The following is a 17,104-nucleotide window of genomic DNA, read 5'->3' as shown; positions in this document are numbered from 1 at the left end:
GCTTCTCATACGCAAATTCACACAGTATGTGCGAGATCTGCATAATTTTTTTCCTTTCCTTGTTCGTGCATTTCGCGTCTCCTCCTCTTCCGCATTGCCCTCGTCTCTCTCCCCTCCCATCGGCCTGCCCACCCACATATATAGCCGGTCCTACACTATAAGCGGTTACGTTACAAGTGGTCTGAATTTATATCAGTTTTCTGGGATTTCAAGTGCAGTAATAGGTGGCTCACGTTACATTAGTGGCTCATGTTACTAACGTAATTTCTTGTTTGTATAAGCTAATTGCAGTTATGCCAGTCTAATTTGTCACTGTATCTTTTTTTTTTTTTTTTTTTTTTTTTTTTTTTTTTTTTACAGGTCTTAACCTGTGCATATTGTGCTCATTGGTCATTGAAAAGCTGTTGGCTGCGGTGAGTACTATTTGATGTTTGTAGAGCTCTGTGATGAGATTAAAAAAAAAAGTTGTTTTATTGCTCTGTGGGAATGATATTGAAAAATGCAAAATTACATAGTGGCTCAATCCTTGTAGCAGAGATCAGACCTTTGACATGCCTTCCTCCCGGGCTTATGCTTGCAGGGCCGGGTGTCTGAAAGCATGGCCAGGAACTTGCGGGTTCTCAACCTCTCTTCTATCCTTCTCATTCCACCTGTGGTGGTATTCGTGTGGGACTGCAATCCTGGTGAGCATTCAAGTTGTTTGGAGCAGCAACCTAGAGATGAATTCCAATGGCAAATTTGAGGCCATATATTCTAATGTTTCATTTCCTTTTACTTTCTTTTCACCCTTCATCATTGGCTTGGGCATGATTTGACACCACTGTACCAGTGCTAAATATCTCTGGGATCGTCTACTTAGCACACCATATGATAAGGGAAGAAGAATGGAAATTAAAATGGAGTGTTACAAAATGCAGGGCTTGGAGCATTTCTAGAGCAAAATTTTCTGCTTTTTTTTTGGAAAGTGTGTTCCAATGGCAGATTGAAAGTGAATCTATAACAGAGATTGCCCCGTGGAGCAATGTTGAAACCAGCTTATGTGACCGAAAGTTGTTTGGCATACTTCTTTTTAATAGCTGTTTACTGGGATTGTCCACAGTGAAAATGATACCAGTCAGCAGACGTGCACTTTTTAGTTTTGCTGCAACAATGCATGATTCACCTTGCACTGCTGTGCTGCTTTTTTCTTTTTAATAAGTGACAAATTGAAGAGCAACATATAACTTGTAGCAATGAGAAATTTGACTCAGATGATGACAGAAAGATAATGCTTCATTAATTCATTTCTAACAATAAACTGAGCCTCTCAATTCTGGTTCTTCTCACTCGTGATGATCAGCTAATGATCAGCTGAAAATCGGCTATGTTTGCCAACCATGAGGCCCAAAGTCATGCACCTCACTAAAGAAGCCATTCAACATCCCCAAGATGGAAACGTAAGGTAAATGTTGCCTAATGACCACATATAATCTTTTTCTGCACTTGACATTTCAGTGTTTATTAATTTGAAAGCATTATATGCCCCATGAAGCGCAAAATCCGTCATTGGCGTGACCATGATGGTCGAAAAAAGTCAAGGGATGTCCAAGTGAGCCAGTCGAGGTAGTTGATGACGTTAATTAAGGCAGAGTGAATTAAGGCAACACTAATTAAGGCAGATATTAATTAATGAAGATATAGTTCATTATGGCACTCGAACCCACAACCATTGATGGGAGTCGAGCCCACAACCGTTGGTGTTAATTCATGCAAAGTTAATTCATGCAAAGTTAATTCATGCAAAGTTAATTCATGCAAAGTTAATTCATGCAAAGTTAATTCATGCAAAGTTAATTCAGGCAAAGTTAATTCAGGCAAAGTTAATTCAGGCAAAGTTAATTCAGGCAAAGTTAATTCAGGCAAAGTTAATTCAGGCATAACTAATTCAGGCATAACTAATTCAGGCATAGTTAATTAATGCACTCGAACCCCTTTGTTGGGAGTCAAACCCTCAACCTTTGGTTGGAGGCAAACCCACGCCCTTGCATTGTGCGCACCTTGTGACGAACACCGTTGGTTGTTGCAATTACACAATGCATCAAAACGTTTCAGTCATGTAGTTATTTAACGACTGAAAGAGCATAGGCATCACATGGTGGCCACAATGCTTTTGCATTCATCCACGAAGAGATAACTAAGTGCCCCTTTGAATTTCGTCATCAAAATAACTCAAGCTTCACATGCAATTCAACATGCTGTGACTATGCGGCCAAGCACTAGTGTGATGTACCAACTGATAACTAGGTTTGCGATCTCTGCCAACTGAGCTAACCAGTAATTAAGGTGATGTGAGCCAAATGAATATGTCTCTGGAAGTGCTAGATCCTTGAAACACTTTGTTAAATTGATTTCTCTAGGTTTTTGGTTTAATCAGCCAATAAAGTGACTGCCACAGCGTTGAGGTAGTCTCAGGTTCAATTTCCTGACAAGAATGAATTTTTGTTCAGTCGCAAATTGCGTTTTCTGTAGCACAGAGTTGGCTTCTTTTGCAACATTATGCTTCAGTTGTTAATGCATTATGCTTATCACTATCCAGTAGCTAATGTGATTTGCATGGCTTAGTCAGACTTCTGCCCTGACCTTTAGGCTTTCTTTCAGTTGCTTCATCGCTGGCATTGGGTTGTGTGACAGTGCTGTTCCTTAAGCTGGTCTCATACCACATGGTGAACCTGTGGTGCCGTCAACAGAGAGCATCGCGCAAGCACCACCGGCGGAGGTCCTCGTCTGGCAATGACCGTGAGCAAAGCTTTTTACTTCAACTATGAACTTTGCTAGTGATAATGGTTGCTATTTCACCATGGAAGGCAGATTTATTCAGGTTTGCAAAGCCACACTAATTAGTGTGCTCTTGCTTTTGGCTTATGTGTGAATCAGCTTTAATTAACTGTGCAGATTTTTGGTAATGTAAAACAGTTATCTTCTAATTGCATGGGAACTGCCATACTAATATGTGGCATTGATGTTCTATAAAACTATGTCTATAATGATGGAAAAAACTGACAAAGATGTTGCAAAACACAGTACATACCCTATCAAGCCTTTGCGGCTTTTAGAACATCAGCGGGTAAATACTTATCCATGCTTTGCTGTGTCCTCCTCCATCTGGTGTGACTCAGGTGAACATAACATTAGCTGAAATTACACCCCATGTGTTACTGGATGTTATGTTCATGAACATATTTACTAAGACTCATCAGAAGCAGGAGAGTAGAGATATCAAGGTGAAACTTCAACTAGTGAGTAGACCCAATGTAGATAGTACTAGGGAGACCCTCAATAATTGTATGGTAGAACCATAAAGCCTGTTGTTAACGAAGTTGTAGTGAACATTGCTGGAGCAGGTTGGCACTGTGTGGTAGCCAGCAGAAAACCTTCTTAAAAGGAGAATTCATGTAAATATCTGCAGCCTTGAATGACGTACGGCTGTGAAAATTGCAGCATCAAGTAAAGATTGCACTTAGATGTCTTAGCTTTCAGGTATTTGTGGTTCACTCTTATCAGCTGATGCTGTTCTCAGTGCATTTCTACTACCATTTTGGGTGAATCTGCTATAGTCCTTGTCAGTGTTTCAGAATGTGTGCTTTGTCTTTGTGTCTAATTAAAATGGCTATACGAGACATTTGGATGATATTTGGGAAGGAAATCGGAGCTATTTGTTATGTCACAGAAACAGCAGAAACAGGAAAAGTGCTACTAGGCAAATAATGCTCAACCTTAGGAAGCACTCCAGCCCACAATGCTGTATGCATCTTTCCTGTATCCAGTCTTTTCAGTCTTTTCATTCTATTTAAACCATGATGCAAATTTAAGCTGGATTGCGGGATGCTGATTCAGGTCACACAAAAATTAACTCTGAAATTTATGACTGGATACGTTGATCATCCATTGATTTAGTGTTTTGAGTGATATATAGGTATGTGCTCCATTTAGGTACCCAAAACTAATGCTTGCATGCTGTTTATGCAGCTGTTACTGTGGACAGAGAGAGTAACTCCTTATTGAAAATACTATAGTTCAGTATGGGGGGTACCAATATTCAGAGCACATGTGCAGCTGGCTGCATGATGCATGTGTAGGTAGTCCCCACCACTTTTCCACAGTACTTGAGTTCAAGCCAACCTTGAAACCTTGAACAGAATGCCAAGGCTAGCTGCATTGTGGATTTTACCAGCCAATTTTTGATGCTGGGAAAGAGGGGTGCAGCTCCTCAATCTTGCTGCTACAGTAGAAGCGTTTTATACTCGTGTCCCTGCCTTTTCATCTCAAGGGTTCAAGCAGGTTTTCTACGATGAAAAGAAAAGAAACCTTGGAACACAAAATGACTGCTTTGAACCAGAGTTGCCCTTCATTCTGCTTAGCTAAGGTAACCGCTACTGGTGCTTTTTGTGGCAGCATAGTGGCAAAGTGAAAGTTCATGAGGTCAGCATACTATGGACTATGACTGAAAAATCAATGTCACATATCCCTATAAACCACGAACATTGCCTGAATATCCACTAGATGTTTCAGTTGGACATTCAACACCTTCTATCGAGGTTCAGATAGCTATAGTTCACGTGAAAGTAACATTCATGGTACTGTCAAAAGTTCTTTTTCTTACGCTCAAAGATGTTAGACAGATGTCTCCTGGATATTTGCTACATTTCTTGATATTATCTAGTATGGGGCTAAAATGCAGTATAGATATGGTACCAAGATTAAATTTTGTACATTCCCTACGGGAATAGTTTAGTATCTTTTTATGGACAGCTAGAACATACTGTACATAAAATTTTAATAACCTTGCTGAGAAAAATGAAAACTCACGTGACTGACCGGCATATAATCAGGGCCTTTTGCAGAGTGTTTACTGTACTAAATATTATATTCGCAGCTGTGTGACAGGTGTAATGGACAGAATGCCCACACAGCAAGATCAAATGCACGCCCGGGACGAGGAAGTGCAATGTACTCATTTTTTAGGACCTTCTGCCTGGCACAAGTAGTATATTGAATTAACAATAACTTTAAAAGAGAATTGTATCAGAAAATAGGCCAAGTAGGTGTGCACATATGAGGTGCAGACACAGTAGTTTCACACTATAATTTGAAAAAATGAGAAAACATAGTTTTGTAATAGGGAAACTGGAAAACAAGGCTTCTAGGAGGGCAACTATTCATCTGTTGTCCAAAAAAAGGTCTATTATTTCGTTACAACATACATTAGAGGTCATGTGATAAAATCTATAAGCCGTCTTTTTTTTTTAAGTCAAAGCAACATACTTTGGACCAGACTTGTACACGTTACAGAAAAACAGTAACCAATTACAATTACTTCTTTCAAAAATGTAATTGATTACGGTTACCAATTATTGCCCCATAAAAGTAAATGAACAATTACTAAAGAGTAATCGGTTACTATAACATTACTTTCCTCCCTACTTTTATCAACGTTGCACAAATGCAGTAAAGAGAACGAGCTGGACTAGCCCTTTCAATGCGTCCTCTGCAGCCCTTCACATGTTGTTTATCTTCACTAAGAATTGTTTGTCAAAATTTCATTCGGTAATCTTCCCTCGTTTTCTTGTGAGGACATCTGTAGAGACTGAAAACTCGCTCAATGTGTGTGCTAGACCCCCACCTTGCTCAAAAGATTGTGGTTATTCAACACCGCGATGCTCAGGTCTATAGGTTGTCATGAAGCACAGCACTTCAATGTTGCTGGAGCTAAGGCAAGGCACTTCCAACAGGGCCAGTGAAAAATTGTGATAGGTGATCACGGCCATGTAAGTGCCATTTTAATTCGATTGCCAACATCTGGTGGACCTCCTCTTGGCACCCTTCACTCGTTATCAAATGACTTGAAAGACTAATTGTAATGGATGGCAGCAAACGTTCATGTTCCTTGAAAATGTGGCCAAATCTGTAATACAATACATTATGATGCTGCATATTATTCAGCCCTAGAAATACTGTTCCTGTGTTAATCCAAAATCAAAAAAGGGGGCTGACAGATGGAGTAGCACAGTGATATATAAAGGTTATAAACAGGGATAAGGTGCCTCAGAAAGGCTGGCCAAGATTTCGATAGGATGACCTATCTTCGTCAAAGGCGGCCTCATCATCCTCGGCAGGTTAGTTTTAACGGGTTAGTAGAGTGATGTCATGTCAATGTTGGTGGCAGCTGGCTGTAAAGGGAAAGACTGAAAAGAAAATGAGTGCTGTCGTTTGACTGTCTCTAGGCATGGTTTCTAAGACGAGGGGACAAGAGCGGGTGAGCAGGAAAGCGGCAGGAAAAAAAAAAAAAAACTGCATAGGAGGGTGTTGGAGGAGCGAGAGGTTAGAGAGTGTTCAGAGGTGTCGTATGCGGTGTGCGTTTGGGGTCTTTGTAGAGCCGGTCAACCGGTCAGTGTTCGAGTAACAACAAGACGAGTTGAAAGAATGACTTGAGTAGCGTAGCAGTAATGCGTTGGGTAATTCTGAAGGTGTTAAGGTGGCGACATGGACTCTGGAGGGGTGGGGGGTGTAGTGGGAAGGCAGCAGCTCCGGTCTTTCAAGGGACGTTAGCCTCAGTAGTTCACCGTAGGCGTCGTCATGGTGGTATACAGAAGTGGCGGGACGTACCCTGTGTGGTCAAGGCGCCGAAAAAGGTGTCCTAGGTGTCTGGGACTTTCGGACTGTGTCGGTGTGGATCTTTAAAAGAAAGGAAAAGAAAACGGAAGGAAAGAAAAAAACAAGAAAGGAAAAAAGGAAGAACTAATAGGGAGGGTGACAGCAGAAAAAATAAAATAAAAACAGTGAGTGGGCAGGTGTACATGGGAAAAGTGCTCGTATGGTTGATGTATGTGTAAAAACGTGGAAGAGAATAATAAATTGATTGGTAGGGGATAGGCAGGGATGAACTGGAAATGGGGAAATAGGTGAGGTTGAGAATCGAGATTAGCTGGAGGCCTAATGTGTTTTGTGCCTTTGTTAATGGTATAACAATTTCAGGTTCAAGTTATGGCTTTTAGCGATTCTAAGTTGCCACATGCCAAATTGATCCCCTTCGGGTGCAGGCACTTAAACTTGTGTATGAGGTTTGATTCTGTATGTTTCCTCTCGCGAGGTGAACGGAAATTTGTTTGTTGTATATAGAGCCTTGCTTCATTGAATATATGGCCCTGTTCATTGAAGTGACTGGCTACGGCTTTAGGCAAATTGTGTTTTGTATCTGCGCGATGGCCGTTGAGTCTTGTGTGATTTTCTTGTCCAGTCTCACCTATGTATTGCTTGTTACAAGCGGCGCATTCTAGACAGTAGACTACATTGCTTGACGTGCAGGTGAAACTCGAATTTACCTTGTGAAGGTAATCCGACGCTGTACTTTTTACTGTAGTAGTAGATTGAATATGTTTACATGTAGAACACCTGGAGCAGCTACAGGGACTGGATTTTGGCTTCATTTTTGTCCTTAGTTTGGCGTGTACAAGAATGTCCTTGAAATTACTGTTGCGTATGTGGGCTACTCTAGGCAGGGTCGGGAAAGATCTTAAGTTTCTGGTTGCTGGTGAGAATTGGGTAGTACGTATTTACTGAGGATGTTGTTCACGTTTGGGAGTGCGTTTGAGAATTTAGTAGTAAGAAGAGGCGCTGTTGTCCTTGTGATCTTAGGGCGGGATTTGAGGACCTCATCTCGATCAAATTTGGTTGCATTGGTGTAGGCTTTCTGAAGGACAGTGTTCGGGTTGTTCCTGCTTGATAGGGTTTCCTTAAGGTGATCGAGTCGTGGTTTTCAACGCAAATGCGACGTAGTCGTGTGGCTTTACTTTTAAAGATACCTTGTTTGCAATATCTGGGATGGTGGCTTGTATATTCTAGGTACTGTTGTTTATCAAAAGGTTTCCTTTACAGCGTTGTCTTTAGTGTCTCATTATCAATATATATTGTTGTGTCCAGAAAGTTTATGTGCTCACTTAAAAATTCCACGTGCCACATGACTACTTTGCATTTGCGTTTAAAACCATGACTCTTCAAACCACGGCTCTTCAAAGACCCCACGCGCACTTCGTCTACGACACCTATGAACGCTCCCTAACATCTCGCTCCCCCAACACCCTCCTATGCCGTTTTTTTTTTCTTTTTTTTTTTTTCTTTTTTCTTGCCGCTTTCCTGCTCGCCCGCTCTTGCCCCCTCATCTTAGAAACCACACCTAGAGACAGTCAAACAACAGTGCTCATTTTCTTTTCAGTCTATCCCTTTACAGCCAGCCAACAACGACGTGACATCACTGTACTAACCAGTTAAAACTAACCTGCCGAGGATGACGAGGCCGCCTTTGACGAAGATAGGTCCTCCTATCGAAATGTTGGCCAGCCTTTCTGAGGCACCTTATTCCTGTTTATAACCTTTCTGACATGTGTTCTTGTGTTACAATCAGAGAAATAGGTATATATGAGTGACATAATGTAAAACCAATAGAAAACATATATGGAGTTGTACTGCCAAAAACCTCTTCCTATACGGAGAAGTCATAGACTGGACTAAGTGATGAATTGAGCTGCAGCTCTTACCGCCTATGAAGGCCACCTATAAGTACTTCTCGGAGAGAGGGAGATAAATTTATTATAAGAGAAAAGCTCCGACATCGGACTTTCCAGAGAAGTGTTCAAACGTGCAAACCTGCCATGTTCAGGTGATTCAGTCTTAGATGCAAGACACTGATTGTGGGAAGGGGGTAAACTATTAACATGTCTTCTTCCCTTATGGACTATGTTGTTCCTGCAAAATTTAAGTGCTCAAAGCTGTGTCACCTGTCAGATTGTTTCGTCAAAAATATAACTGGTTACATATAACTGGTCGCATGTAGGGTAACTGATTATATGTAACTGATTACTGAAAAAAGTAATTGAATAACAGTGAGCGTTACTGAGTAAACAAATTAATCGTTGATTTACAAAATTGCCAAAAAATGTAATTGTATACAAGTAATTAATTACATGTAATTCGTTACGTGCAAAATAGTGTTGGCCTGAGCTCGTTGGTTGCACATAGCACAAATGGTTTCCAGCAGAACGTATGGACACGGACAGAAAAGGACGACGACACACGCTGGACTAGCAACTGAATGTTTATTCTTGGTTTCCCACACCTTTATAGCACACGACAGCCAATGCTTTTTCCTTTTGTCATGCCGGTTATCCGTCTTTCAGGGCGAAGTGTCGTCTTTGCACAAGTAGATTTTTCTTTTTGTGTTAGTAGTATCGAGGGTCACGATGGCTCGATAGCCGGAAAGGAAGGCGTCACGGTTGTATGTTCAGCACCAAACAAGGCATATTCAATGTGTGCGCGAGTCAACAATGGCCAGAAAAATAAGCAGTGCACAATCAACCACCAGAAGAAATACACTACCTGCAAAACAGGGGTGATATATGATATACCTTTATCATGTGGCCAAAGATATATAGGACAAACAGGCAGGTGTTTCAATGACAGGACAAGAGAGCATGCAGCATCTTTAGAAGGAATCTCCGCTGGGCATCTCGCTTTTCATCATCGCCAGCATCATTGCACCGTACAACTTTACGACATACAGGTTTTAGAAAAAAGTAAAGACAAGCTGACGCGCGAAATTTTAGAAGCCATGGTATTGACAGAAGCGGGCAATCATGCATCAGTAAACCCTCGATACTACTAACACAAAAAGAAAAAAACTACTTGCGCAAAGACGACACTTCGCCCTGAAAGACGGATAACCGGCATGACAAAAGGAAAAAGCATTGGCTGTCGTGTGCTATAAAGGTGTGGGAAACCAAGAATAAACATTAAGTTGCTAGTCCAGCGTGTGTCGTCGTCCTTTTCTGTCCGTGTCCATACGTTCTGCTGGAAACCATTTGTGCTGTGTAAACGTGCAAGTCTGCTTTCGACGTTCTGGATTTCTCTGGCAGAAACATATATACCTGCCTGTTACGTCTAGCAGATGTCGGTCATGGATTCAGACATTAAAACCTAATTCGTACATCACAGATACATTTTTAGTTTACTGTGGCAAAGGATTGCAAGCATGGGGAAAATGTGGTGCTTTTTCCTATAAATAGAACTATAGTCAAACCTAGTTATAACGGAAGTCTCGTTGGCCACGAAAATAATTTCGCCATATTTGATATTCGTTATCAGCTTGCATGCAGATATCGGCGAGAAAAAAAGGTGATTATACGTACTATATGCAAAAGAAACGCCGGGATGCCTCCGCGCAAGCCAGGCCAAGAAAAGATCTGCGGATTTTCATTGCCTGTTGGCATCTTGCCACGCCGATACAAGACATTAGAGCAACAATAAATGCCCTTTTTTTGCGCATATGACCTGCATCCTTGTATAACTTGCACCCTCAATTACAACACTCGGGGGGAATCCGCGCGTAAGCACACAGAAATAACTGCACAGCAGCTGTCTATAAAAACGGTCCTACTGGTGCACGACTGTTCGCATTGTTTCTTTGGCCAGTGCCTCTGTTCCCCACCTAGTCGGTGACACTGTAAATCTACTACATACGAGGGCAGTCCGATAAGTACTTAGCCTCACCGCGAGAGCGCGACGCTATCGCATGAGACATATACTGACGTTGAGTACGCTCTCTTAGAGGGACACATGCAAAGGTCCAGTCAAATCGGGCTCGCGGTTTTGTTTTTGGCCGCTTGAGGAAGAGGAAGCAGGTGATTTTTCGTGTGTCCGTTAAAAAAATGGAAAAAGAGCAATATCGGTCGGTGATTCGATTCTTGTTATTGGAAGGGAAATCGCGCAGTGAAATCAAAGAGCGACTGGATGCCGTCTATGGTGAGTCTTCTCCTTCGATGGCAACCGTCAAAAATTGGTTCAACGAGTTTAAACGTGGTCGCACGTCAGTTTTTGATGAACCTCGCCCAGGGGCCCCGCAAACGGCTACCACGGCCGATAACGTGGCAAAAATCCACGACCTCGTATTGGCAGACTGCCGACTGAAGGTGCGCGAGATAGCTGAGATGGTAGGCATCTCAAAAGACCGCGTGGGTCATATCCTGCATGAAATTTTGGGCATGAGAAAGCTGTCGGCGCGATGGGTGCCGCGTTTGCTCACTCCGGACAACAAGCGCATCCGTGAGACCACTTCAGAGCAGTGTTTGAAGCTGTTTAGGCGTAGTCCGAAGAAGTTCCTGCGTCGTTTTGTGACCGTCGATGAAACATGGATCCACTGGTACACACCAGAGACCAAAGAACAGTCGAAACAGGGGACTGCACCCAGAGAACCTGCTCCGAAGAAGGCGAAGAGTGTAGGCATCGGCCGGAAAAGTGATGGCCGCCATTTTCTGGGATTCTCAAGGTGTGATCTTCGTCGACTACCTTGAGAAGGGCAAAACGGTGACAGGACCCTACTACGCCGAATTACTGGGCCGATTCAACGCCGAATTGCGAAAAAAATGGCCACATTTGGGGAAGAAAAAGGTGCTCTTCCACCATGACAACGCGCCAGCTCACACCTGCGCCGTCGCCAGGGCCAAGTTGGTCGAACTGGGCTACGAAGTGGTGCCCCATCCAGTGTATTCTCCAGATTTGGCCCCAAGTGATTTCTTCTTGTTTCCCAACTTGAAAAAGTCACTCGCCGGACAAAAATTTGAGTCGAATGAAGAAGTTATCGCCGCCACAGAAGCCTACTTTGCAGCTCAGGAGAAAACATAATTTTCTGACGGGATCAAGATGTTGGAGGATCGCTGGGTCAAGTGTATAGAGTTGAAAGGGGACTATGTTGAGAAATAAATCGACATAATTCCAAAATTTTCGTTTTTCTTTTGAAGGCTAAGTACTTATCGGACCGCCCTCGTACGCTACAGCATGAGGACTGCTGTCAAGTGCAGCTCATGATCCTAGTTCTAGCAAAAACACAATATGGCAGTCTGAAAAGAGGGAAGAGAATGTGCAACCATGGAAGAAGGGAGGGAGCTTCAACGCGCGAGAGTGGTATTCCCTGGGAGATAACGAAACTTCACATGGGCAGAGAATGTTGCCTTGAGGTCTGGCTTCACGTCAACACTGCACGCGCTGCCCTGAAGCCAGGCCATAAGGCGAAATTTGCATATAATTCCCGCACCCCGACTTTACTGCTACATTTTGATGCGAAAGCATCAAATGGGCCATTGAGTGAAAAAGCCGCTGTCTGTCGTCTGTATGCAGCGAAACGGCACCTAAACTTGCATTGCCATTGGTTGCAACGCCACGTCACGAGCTGCGCCTCGATGGAGCAGAGCGGGCAAAAGGGGCCACCTGTCGCTGCAATAGCACACCAGGTGTTGCGTGAGGGGAGAGAGCATCGCCGCAATGCGTTGACATGTGTTGTTGGCACCACAGGCTGCTGCTGCTGCTTGCTGGCTCGGGCAGCACGTAGCGCTATATGGTACGTTACTCGTAGCGCAAAACTCGAAGGTCCACTCAGCGCCGTTCTAATTGGACATTAAAATAACTTTCATATTCACAACTCATAGTGCTTAGGTGCCCTCAGATTTTTTCGAATTTTTGGTGCGGCTTATACGATACATACGAGTGCTCTGCATCGCCGCGAATACGCAACCATGCAATTAGATGCGGGATCGGCATGTTGGCTTAATTGCCGACTGCACGTGGTCCAACTAGCTAATAAGCCACTGGCCAAAACATGCACGTGCATCCAATATGTGTCATTTCAAGCTGCTATTGCTTAGCTTCACCGCCGGCAGAATTTCCGGATACGGAGGTGACCGCACGTGGATCCGTACTCCGCTATACTAAGGCCGTCATCTAGCCTGTGCGTCTGATCTGACACTTGATCGCCGATAAAGTCTATACGAGGCAATATATTGCCGGCGAGCTTCACGCAGCGGCTTGTCACTACAGCCATTCTGCTGGCCACACTGCTTAGGCCACTACGCCTAACCATGCAGCGCCGCTTCGTCTGGAGTCGACTACTAAAGTTGCGGTTTCGTGCCAGTTGACATGATGGTAACTTTGTTCATGACCGTCGTGTTTGCAGCATTCCATGCACGAACTTTGTTCATGCCCGAAATGTCATGCGGTGTCCAAAATTTTAGTTATTATTATTCCATCGCTAGGTGTAGGTGGAAGTGCTGCAGGGAAGTCCAAATAATCACGCAACTCTGAAAAATTGGGCCATTGAACAATCAGTGTTTTTTTTTCTGCAAGGCTCATGCTCTGAGAGCATGAGAGCATGCCCTAAAACTTGTCAGTCAGTGCCACATTTGGCATTCTGTGGCAGGCATATCAGTGAAAGATATGCCCTCAAGCACGGCTACTTGATCAAAATGCACAAGGCCCGTACAGCCTGCTCTGTGTGCCAGAATCAACAGGAAGCACATAGTTCACCCCACCACTACTGTGGCACCACTAGTCTGAACAGGAGATCGCAGTGGTGTCACAGAGCAAAAGTGGTATGGGGGATGTTTTGCTGGCATACACCCTGCTTAGAGCAGATATGAGGTCTGTTAGAAAAGTGTCTGACCTTATTGTTATTATTTTTTTTGCGAACGCATCATGAATATGAAACAAGCGCACTTGCATCCGCCAGCCTTGAATCTTCGTGTGCATGCGCAAATTTTTTCCCGACTGCTTATAGCTTCAGTCGCTGGGACGCAGCGTTTGAGTGAGGTAGTGTGCAGTGCTCTCGTCAGTTTTTGTATTGCAAGGAAAATGACGGAGCGACTGGAGCAGCGCTACTGCATCAAATTTTGCTAGAAACTGGGTGACAGCCAAGTGGAAACCATTCGGAAGATTCAGACTGCTTTCGGTGACGATGCTAAGAGCAGCACACAGATTAAGGAGTGGTACAACCGGTTTAAAGACGGCCGCACATCGGTGGAGAGCGAGTCATGCTCTGGTCGGCCATCAACATGCCGAAATGACCAGGTCATTGCCGAAGTGAGCGCTGTGGTGATGCGGGACCATCGTGTGACTGTCCGAGAATTTGCGGAAAGGTGGCCATCACTACTTTTTCTGCTAATTCCATTATGACAGAAGATTTGGCCATGAAGAGAGTTGCGGCGAAATTCATGCCGAAGCTTCTCACGGTGGAGCAAAAGCAACTTCGTGTTGAAGTCTCACAGGACATGCTGGATTCCACAGTGACCCCGACTTCATGAACACTATAAACACTGGTGATGAGTCTTGGGTGTATGGGTACGACCCAGAAACCAAATCCCGGTCATCACAGTGGAAGCATTCCATGTCACCAAGAGCAAAGAAGGCCCTCCAGGTGCGCAGCAACGTCAAAGTGATGCTGATTGCTTTCTTTGACTCCTGCGGTGTGGTACTCCATGAGTATGCACCACAGGGTCAAACAATCACCAGAGTACTACAGGGATGTCCTCCGTCGCCTATGTGATGCTGTGCAGCGCAAGAGACCGGAGTTGTGGTCAACAGGAAATTGGCGCATCCATCACGACAATGCTCCTACACATTCCTCGGACTTGATTCAGACTTTTTTGGCCAAAAACCAGACTCCTGTAGTTCACCAGGCTCCTTACTCTCCTGATATGGGCCCCTGCGACTTCTGGCTGTTTCCCAAAATCAAGAGGCCATTGAAAGGAGCACGATTTCAGACAAGAGAGGACATTATGGCTGCAACGACAGCTGAGCTAAACTTCATTCCGAAAGTTAGCACAGCTACTCGGAATGCTTCCAACAATGGCAGCACCACTGGGAGAAGTGTGTGGAGTCCCAAGGAGACTACTTTGAGGGTGATTAGGTTTCCAACTTCCAGTTATGCTAGTTTTTTTTTCTTCGGCCAAAGGTGGGATACTTTTCTAACAGACCTCGTAAAGAGACTTGGGTAAGCTCACAGCGCATAGAGATATTGTATAGCTGTACTGTTACTGTCTAATCACAGCCATTTTATTCATTTCCGTACTATACCCTTTCTGTACCACAAGAAATAAAAAAAAATTGCACCAAATTTACCGTATTTTTTTTTCCGCTCAGCTTGTACACTTTTTTTTCTTAGAAAAAAAAAATGCCATTTTTAAAATTCAGTAAGGTTCCTTTATGTCCCAAATTGCGTGAAATAAACATTTGAAGGAGGCTTCTCCTTACAGGCACTGAGATTTGTGGCACAGCGATTTGTGGAGCTCGATACACTATGAAATAAAGAATACAAAAAAAATCAAAAATAATCTAAATGGTGCAAAACACGTACATGGATATGGGCTACTTTTCCACAGCTCCAAGGGTACAGTTATTAGGTGTGATAACCACTCATGGGCAGCATTGAGAACCTCAGGGCTATCGACATAATTGTCATCGTCGAATCCTCGGAGGAGAACACATCACTTTCTGTTTTCGAGCAAAGCTCTACAAAGGTGTCTTCTCACGAGGAGCCATCAAAATACTTCCTTTTACGTGCACTTTAATTCCCATGCGGCAGGAAGGCATTCAAATTTGGTGGCCACGATATGGAGGTTTCATGCGCTGGCAAGACAGCAATTTCTATTTAATTTGAATACATTTCGATATATACTGGTTATCTGCTAAGTTTGTGTATGTTTTTCTTGCATATTTCTCCGAAGGCGTGCTGGACTGGTGATCTGCTAAGTTTGTGTAAATGTTTTTCTTGCATATTTCCCTGAAGGCATGCTGGACAACTAGGCTAGTTACGATGCATCATTGAAGAGAACATGCCAATATGCATCTATACAAACGAATAGGAGAAAGAAAGTGGTGCATTGCAATGAGCTGAAAGTGTAATGAAAAAAAAAAAGAAAGAAAGAAACAAATAAATATAGGCCCTTAATAATTACTGTTCGCATATGGTCTACACAGTATGCGTGCAGGCTATCATCCCGCTATCAAGAGAATGCTTGGTGTTGCTCGATGAATGGTAAGATTTATTCGGCAAAACTCTGCCCTTTCTGCTACAAGGGTTTGGGTTCTTTAAAACAATACTAATATGTTTACTTCTGCATCAAAAAGTAAGAAAACAGAAAGCCACAGACTTCAAGTAAACCTCATGGCATAACCGCTCAATCAAAATGTCGGCCGTGCTCGTGGCCTCAAGGACGAATAAGAAATTTTCGTATTTCTTTCCCACCAGATCCCTGTCTAGATATTGCTATGGAACAGTTATTTCATTGACCAAGAGCAGTCCTATCATGATTGAAGAGACAATGAAGATGACGACTTTATAACCTGGCACGGGCTATTCATTCTGGGGAGTGCTACATGCATCATCATCAGCCTATTTTTATGTCCACTGCAGGATGAAGGCCTCTCCCAACGATCTCCAATTACCGCTGACTTGCGCTAGCCGATTCCAACTTGCACCTGCAAATTGCCTAATTTCATCACTGCACCTAATTTTCTGCCATCCTCGACTGTGCTTCCCTTTCCTTGGTGCCCATTCTGTAACTCTAATGGTCCACTGGTTATCTACTCTACTCATTACATGGCCTCTCCAGATCCATTTTTTTCTCTTAACCCTTTCAGATGCCAATGAATTCTGTTGACTGAAAACTTACTTTCACCAAATTTCTTGCATATTCAGAATCGTAAAAAGCATACAGCTGCAGAATAGATTAGGAATTTCAGTTCTTTAGAGAGTTTTGTCAAGTTTACAGAACATGCACTCCATGTGAAAACTCACTACAGGAACATTACATATGAGAACATCAACCATTTCATGTCTAGCAGGCTTGAAAAGCACTCATCCAGGCACTTGAAAATTATGCCTGATGCAATTAACACACTGTGAAAAACAATGAAAGGAGTATACCCACTATACTCCATCTCACAAGCTGTTGTCAGCACTGCCGAAGGTACGAGGCGTACATAGGCAACATCCTTGCGCAGCGATATATAGTTCCGGGAGTAACTGGCTGATTTTTGGCTACACTAGAGAGTTTTATTTTTGCTCGCTACAAAAAATGGTACAGCTATACATGACAGGTTAGGACCTTTATGCATGCACGTCGTATACTGAGAATTACTGTGGTAGTTGCCACCACTAACCGTAATAGCCACCTCAACCGTGATCACTTATAGAAACATGGCAGCACCCATACAGCGCCGACCACCCGCTTTGATCCTAATCTGCGCT

The 17,104-nt window shown here is 43.3% G+C and overlaps 1 protein-coding gene across 2 annotated transcripts in view; it reads left to right on the top strand.

Moving 5' to 3' along the window:
- LOC119436275 (diacylglycerol O-acyltransferase 1-like) overlaps positions 1 to 17,104 on the top strand; it is a 215,378-nt gene that overhangs the window by 134,261 nt on the left and 64,013 nt on the right. For both annotated transcript variants that reach the window (XM_037703076.2, XM_037703075.2), the window contains 3 exons: positions 361 to 413; positions 581 to 683; positions 2,638 to 2,775. In XM_037703076.2, the coding sequence (XP_037559004.1) occupies positions 361 to 413; positions 581 to 683; positions 2,638 to 2,775 (294 nt within the window). The remainder of the gene's footprint in view (positions 1 to 360; positions 414 to 580; positions 684 to 2,637; positions 2,776 to 17,104) is intronic.

Source organism: Dermacentor silvarum, chromosome 1 (genome assembly GCF_013339745.2).
Source record: "Dermacentor silvarum isolate Dsil-2018 chromosome 1, BIME_Dsil_1.4, whole genome shotgun sequence".
NCBI classification, from domain to species: Eukaryota; Metazoa; Arthropoda; class Arachnida; order Ixodida; family Ixodidae; genus Dermacentor; species Dermacentor silvarum.
This window is presented reverse-complemented; position numbering and strand designations above follow the sequence as displayed.